Source organism: Clavelina lepadiformis, chromosome 3 (assembly GCF_947623445.1).
Source record: "Clavelina lepadiformis chromosome 3, kaClaLepa1.1, whole genome shotgun sequence".
Classification (NCBI taxonomy): domain Eukaryota; kingdom Metazoa; phylum Chordata; class Ascidiacea; order Aplousobranchia; family Clavelinidae; genus Clavelina; species Clavelina lepadiformis.
In genome coordinates, this window is record NC_135242.1 from 2,541,213 (window position 1) to 2,548,178 (window position 6,966).

General features: G+C 36.9%; 1 protein-coding gene across 2 annotated transcripts; it reads right to left on the bottom strand.

The window, feature by feature from the left end:
- Positions 1-1,403: 1,403 nt before the first annotated feature.
- Positions 1,404-6,593, bottom strand: LOC143450202 (uncharacterized). Of its 2 annotated transcripts, none has more exons than XM_076950650.1 (10): positions 6,268-6,593; positions 5,728-6,017; positions 4,928-5,054; positions 4,548-4,840; positions 4,245-4,371; positions 3,836-4,134; positions 2,812-2,941; positions 2,431-2,723; positions 2,006-2,140; positions 1,404-1,843 (listed from the first exon to the last, which is right to left on the bottom strand). In XM_076950650.1, exons 1-9 carry the CDS (start codon positions 6,329-6,331, stop codon positions 2,006-2,008), a joined length of 1,758 nt encoding a protein of 585 aa, XP_076806765.1. In that variant the 5' UTR covers positions 6,332-6,593; the 3' UTR covers positions 1,404-1,843. The 2 variants fall into 2 exon arrangements, with proteins under 2 accessions (XP_076806765.1, XP_076806766.1); XM_076950651.1 differs by having other exon boundaries at positions 1,997-2,140.
- Positions 6,594-6,966: the final 373 nt, after the last annotated feature.

The window sequence follows — 6,966 nt, forward strand, 5'->3', positions numbered from 1 at the left end:
TATAAATGAGCAAACATGTTTTTGTAATATTTTAGTTGATGGAGATCTTCCCGTTATTTGATGACGTACTTTGGGCCCGGAAAGTTTTGCTTACGAGGCCGTTTTCTTGTGTTTGTTTTTTGATTGTTCACAACACTTGCTTTCTACAAAACCTGTGACCTGATTTTGGTCAAGATTTCAGAAAATCTCAGCAATAGCACAGAGAGGAACTGATTAAAATTTGAAGCTGATAAGCTCATGGTTTGGTCACTCTGAGAGCGTTAATATCGGTTCTGGACGTATTCATTCACTTTGTATGGAAGAGCAATAAGGGAAAAACCCTTTCTTGAGAAATCAATAAGAGAGAAACAGGGAAAGATATTTGACGAAAACACGTATCGCGTGAAGTTTTTTATACATTTTGTCGTTGCTCAAGGCATATTCAGTCAATTGTGCCAGTTAAAACGTTTTCAACTCAATAAAATTGTTAACATTTTCCGGTCTCTTCTGTTTTGTACACTGAGCTGTAATAGCGTGGTTGTTGCACTGGTAATTGGTAGGCTAGATAGATTGTTCATCTGACGTCATTGCGTGTTCGTTTACCGTCTAATTGTTAGTTATAAGTCAGACCAGGCTAGAGATTATTGTTGTCGCCAAATTATATTGTTTAACAAACAAAGGAATACTAATTACAGAAATACAATTACCCAAAAACATGCGATCAGTTGTAAGTAGTTCTGTTTTAATCAAATCAGACATAACATTCAATGCATTATTTAGTTGGAACCAGTCATCAGAATTACGTAATTTGGAAGTATTTCATATGGTGAACGTGCACTAAATCTGGGCCAGACAGTAGAACAACGTTTGAAAATGAAATACACCAGAAGGACGTCACTAACAATGTTAAAGTATTTGCAGATCCGCTCGGCAATTCCATATAAGGAATCAGCGGTGGTTTGAAATGATGTAATCCGTACACAATCTCAACCTTCGGGCGTTTGGGAAAAATATGCTTTCCGTAACGCGTCCCACGTCACAGAGCTACAGACATCGTTTGTTCCGATGCAATGCCAAATTACTTGTTTTTAAAGCTTGTTTATACTGTAATACTATTTTGTGTAATGTGTGATTTTTACTTTCACCTCTTCCCTAAACGAGTCCATGGACTGTCACGGTTCGTTTGTTGTGCCCTTATCGCTGCAGCTTGCTTCTCGAATTTGTCATCGTCGTATTTGACTGCATTGTTTGGAGACTGACAGAACAGCATGACATCAGCTTGTCATGGTAATGGGTCTGCTGCTGCGATGTATGGCGCTTTGTGGTAGCTGTGAGTGTTTCTCCTCAGCTTTCACGATCAACTTATTTCGTGGCCGCTGCAGGAGTTGATGCCGTTTCCTAATAGTTTCAGTTTAACGCAGGAGAGATGGCTTCAAGTTTATTTAACAATAAAACCTTATGATCGATTGTGGTTTCTCTAAAGCATTTAGTGTCAGGATGATGTCAAATGGAATAATCGCTACACTTATAAAATCGTTCTACTTCCTCACATTCAGAAAAAAGTTAAAATTGGGTAGGGAGTGTAGATCTGATTACGCATAGAAAGAAAAACAATACCACAATAAAAGTGTTTTTTGTTGGGTTTTATAAGGTTTTGTTTTTTGTTATGTTTTTAAAGTGAAAGTCATGCTTAAAACAATCACGATTACATAACAGCTACAATGTGATAAGTCGTAGACAGATAAGGCTATAATACAGTAAAGCAACGTTGAAAACAACTAACATACAAGCACATGACGTTTTGTTACAACTTAACATGTTGCTTGGTTATGAAAGTTGGCTGCTCCTAATCGACGTCTTTAACCTAAAAGTTTAAACGAATGTCAGTTGTGGTGTAAAAATGTAAACCATAATAAAAAATCAACTAAAAGCGTTGGATCGCAGAAAAATCGTTGACAGTATAAACGTAATAAATTTTATTACAAGTTTTATTCCATAGTATACAATTGGTTCCAACCTAACTAACCTAACCAAGGATACTGACAAAGCTTGAATCCTTGTGAAGAAGCTCACTGTTGTCTTCCTCGCTTATTTTCAATCTATATCCTTGGTGACGTATGTAATACCGAGGATAGTTTTCGGATTCATACACGGTATAGCCCTGAAAAGTGCAGATTATTAGCTGTTGCTTAATATTGTATAATTGAATTGGTTTGTATTCTACTTAATCTATTTATTAGGTTTTAGGCAGCTACTATTATTGGCAAGCGTGCAATATTTAACACTCCTGCTTGCGTTGAGGCATGCTGTTGTTATACCAACATGAAGTTTTTTAAGGAAATTTACCATAAACTAGTTACCTTACGCGGAAAAAAAACAGCAAAGTACTAAGCGCTTCTATTTCGCCGGCCATCAAAACACTTACACTTACAAAACACTAAAAGCACTCACCGAATAGAATAAATCCTGTCTTGGATAAAATGATGCATCATTTCTGTACAAGTCTGAGTTGTGATATGGATGGAGATGAATAAGATAATTCCGGTGGCGTAGATAGTGGTTTGGTTGATTGACTGATTTGAAGGACACAGTTCCTAGGGAACCAGTTAATCCCGGGGAAATAATCACAAATCTTTCACCGTTGTCGAGCAGAATCCAAGCCTCATTGCTATGCTTTAGGCCGATGAAATACTTGGGGTAGTTGTATGAAAGTAAAAGGACAGAGCCTTCGCTTCGACCTGCATCTGTTATTTGAAAAACATTTTCCAATAACAACAAATTGTTATCAAAATATTTTCTTGATCCGGTATCGTGACCATAATACAAAGGTACCTTCTGTAGTGATGAAACTGGCATCCTTATGTAACAGCTCGCTGCCATCTTCTTGGCTAATTCGAAGACGGTAGTTCTGATGACGGATGTAGTAGTTGGGAAAATTCTCAGATTCGTATACAGTATAGCCCTTTGACAAAAAATATTTGGTTTAAAAGTGTTTCATTGAATACAAAGTGTTGGGCAGGATTTCAACTTGACTTTTGTTTCTGCTATAGAAAAAGATTGAAATCCTTGGCTGGGTCAACATTGATTTTTCAACATAGGCAACAGTTACGTATGTTAGTACAATACAGCAGTTACATATATTTACACCACAATTATCATCTTAAAACGTCTGGCAAATTGCCACATTCCCCCTCCCCCGGTTTGGTTACAGTTATGACGTAACAAAATAATATCAATATGGGTGATGGTATTTGTTTCAAGTACGTGTGTAGGCTATGTGCATTATGTTGAATCGACTCAGGATCACACAAATTTTTTTAAGGAAAAAAAGAAATAAGTTTATGAGCAGCCCCTTTCCTGCTCTATTTGTCTGTTGTAATGTTATAATTTTCGACTGGTTTCATGCACGTCATAATCAGAGGTAAAAAGCGAACCGAGGTGCTCTTTCAGTTCCGATACCGGTATCGATCATCTCATCATTTTTTTCAAGACATTGTGATATTGGTCCCGGTACTCAGTACTTTTCAAGTAATTATTTCAAGGTTTCAATAAGTATGTTTTTCAAAAGTTTATTTTAATTAAACATCTCAATCTACAATCGTCTATTAAAGCCGCAAGAATAAGTGAGGTCACAATGTTTTGGTCTGGAGTAACCTGTAGCCGGGCCAGTGTAGGGGCAAAGATTGCACTTGCAACATGTACCTACAATTAAGGTTTTCGATAAGTATGATCTGAATACCGGTATCGTCGATAATTTTTTTGTAAATTATCGGTATCTTTACCGATACGGTACTTTCGAAGTACAGACTACACATGCAACTCTGTATAAAATTCATTTTTCCAAAAAATCCCTTACTGGATAAAAGAGGTTTTTCCGAGGCATAAAAGAAGCATCGTTCTTATACAAGTCAGCACTTTCATATTGATCCAAGTAGAGCAGATAGCCTCGATGGCGAAGGTAGAAGTTCTGATTATCTACGGACTGAAAAGATACGCTCCTCGGTGTACCAGTCAGACCGGGCGAAACAACATAAAACCGGCGATCTGCTTGATTGCTTATCCACGCCGCATTGTTGTGGTCAAGACCAAAAGTATACTTCGGGAAATTGTAGGAGAAGAAATATGCAGGACCTTGCTGGTAATGCTCTTGTTTTTCTAATAATATGTAAAGTTGCAAGCTACTGTTTATTCGTGTCGTAATTCATATCATGTAGTTTATTACCAAAATAATGTGAGGATAGCTTAAGATCAAACGGAATTAGAACCTGCAAAAAGGAAGCTCGCATCTTTGTGCAGTAGAGTGCTACCATCCTCTCTGCTAATTTTCAGCCGGTAGTTTTGGTGACGGATGTAGTAATTGGGGAAGTTTTCTGACTCATATACTATATAGCCCTGCAATTTTTAAAGGTTCATAGTAACCGGTTGGCCTTACTATAATTGTACAACACCTTCCATTATGGAGGTATCCTTCATTTTGTAATAACAATATTTAGGTTTATTTATTTGAACATTTTGCAAGAAAGACTGAGCGATAAGAATAGTATCCCAGGTGTAAACATTTAACAAACCTGATAGAAAAGTCCATGTCTGGGTAAAAATGATGCATCATTTCTGTATAAATCTGAATCCTCTTTACTGTGCAAATACAGAAGATAGCCCTGGTGGCGTAAAAATAATGTAGGGGAATCTTCTGATTGAAAAGATACACTCCCCGGAGTTCCAGTAAGTCCAGGTGAGACGATGAAAAACCTATCACCTTCCGAATTAACTATGTAAGCTCTGGAGTTCTTGATACCAATAGAGTACTTGGGGAAATTGTAGGAACGAAGATTGAATGGTCCAATTGCTTTCTTTCCAAGACCTGGAAAAGTTAAACTATTCGCTTAAACTGGCAAGTGGTTCTAAAAATAATTAACGTTTGAAAAATTTGAACGGCAAATCCGTTTACTTAAGGCAAGAAAACTCGCATCTTTGTGGAGTAAAGTGCTTCTATCTTCTCGGCTGATTTTAAGCCGATAGTTTTGGTGGCGAATGTAGTAATCACGAAAGTTTATCGACTCAAAGACTGTGTATCCCTGTAAAAAAGTTATAAAGATGACAAAAGGACAGTTGTTAAAATTTACAACTTTAACGTGATTGCTTTTAAATTTATGCCGCTGATGGTATCAATCTGGCGACAAAACATTTCCAATGGACAACATTTTGCAGATTGCGCAACGTAATGTCCCAATGGTGCATATCCTGCTAAATCGCAAAACTCCGCAGGAGATTTTTTGCTTTGAAAGGAATAAACACGCTAACATAGCTATAAAAATGAAAACGAAAATTAAATTGAGGTTAGAATATTAATGAAGATAGTTTCATAGTGATTTTTATAGTAGAATAAAAAATGATGCATGATTACGTACTTAACTGTGCGAATAATCCAACGCAATAACGCATTGTGACTTGGATTTTCAAGTTTAATTTTTAGCATCTGACATTCAAAATGTCCATAATTTAAGTTTTCACCATAGGCGCTGTGCATATCGTTCACGACGGAACCAAAATAAGCATAATTTGTTAACGTACTTAGTTATTAACAAGGGTATAAATTATAACCTACTTGTAGGCGTAATCGTGTACTGGACGGGTTACACATAAAAATGTAGCCTATGCTTTCTTATGCTACTCTGTGGAACGATAAAAATTTTTGCTTTGAAGACTAATTTTAGCTTCTTCAATTTCTCAATTCCATTTAGAACTAACCTCATAGAAGAGATTTCGACGCGGCATAAAGGTGGCGTCATTGCGGTATAAATCTTTATTTTGATACCGGTCCAAATGAAGTAGGTAATTTCGATGACGTAGGTAAGATCCAGGGTTGGTAAGTGATTGAAAAGAGACGCTTCCCGGCGTACCGGTAAGACCCGGTGAAATAATTTTAAACCTTTCATCTCCTTCCTGCTTTATCCACGCTGCATTGCTGCTGTCAACACCGATCGCGTGCTTGGGAAAGTTGTAGGACACGATGAGAAAAGCCTCGCTTTGACCGTAGGCTGTGGTACAGTTAAGAAATTGTATTCCAGAAAATATTGCGGTGTTTTTTGAGACAAGGAAATTGTAAATTGTTAAACAAAACTAGAAAACCACTTAAACATCTTACTTCAAATCTCAAAACTCCAAAGTATGTAATTGAAATGTTTTGAGAGAATATTGCCATGACTTTTTCACATGCAAGTTTGTTTTATCAACAAGACCCTACAAGTAATGCATTGTTCATTTTTGATACAACGTTTGCAGACTTACTTGCAAAACTGCACTTCGTTGCGCAGAATAAGGCAGAAAAAAACAGAATCCAACAGCTTTCCATCTTGCCTGATACTTTTCAAGGCGATGTTTATGTAATTTGTTGATATAACAAGTAAAGCTACAATTTTTGTTTGATACTCTTAAAGAAATATTTGCTTTGTAAATTAGGCCAAATTACACAGAAGTGATTTAACATTAACGGTATCTATAATTTGATATCAGTATTACTACACGAGCACATATTTCCGGCTTCGTTGAGCTATATTCCCTCCTCTTTTCTTGACAGCACTCACAGAAACACAGGCATAACTGTGGAGAATCGTCTGCAGAATGCAACCGCACGTCTCCATTTGCGAAATACGTTTGATGTGTTTGAAAGTCACGAAGCAAAAACGAGAACTAGCGAAATTCTTTTTTTTGCGAAACGTGTCTAAAAAGGTCTGTTAGTAATTGACGGTTAGGTCAGAATGAAGGCTGGTGAACCTTTTTCCTGTCTGGACACAGTGTATGTCTGGATTAGTGTATGACCACCTGCAGTACATTACATCCAGATCAATCGAAATTCATGTGCTTTGTGATATTTGAAATTTATATTTGCAGCATCCAAATATAAGTAAGTTATAGTGATATTTTAAGCTCGAACCAGAATAAAGTCTGTGCACAGAGTCCGTTGATATTAGCAACACATTATACACG

What these genes read in the sequence shown, in the direction of transcription:
- LOC143450202 (XM_076950650.1), bottom strand. Translation starts at nt 6,331, where the DNA reads ATGGAAAGCTGTTGGATTCTGTTTTTTTCTGCCTTATTCTGCGCAACG. An exon ending in GACATGGACTTTTCTATCAG is followed by an intron (nt 4,372 to 4,547) that starts GTTTGTTAAATG and finishes TAAAAATTGCAG; the next exon opens with GGCTATATAGTATATGAGTC. An exon ending in TGCGAGCTTCCTTTTTGCAG is followed by an intron (nt 4,135 to 4,244) that starts GTTCTAATTCCG and finishes ACATATTATTAG; the next exon opens with AAAAACAAGAGCATTACCAG.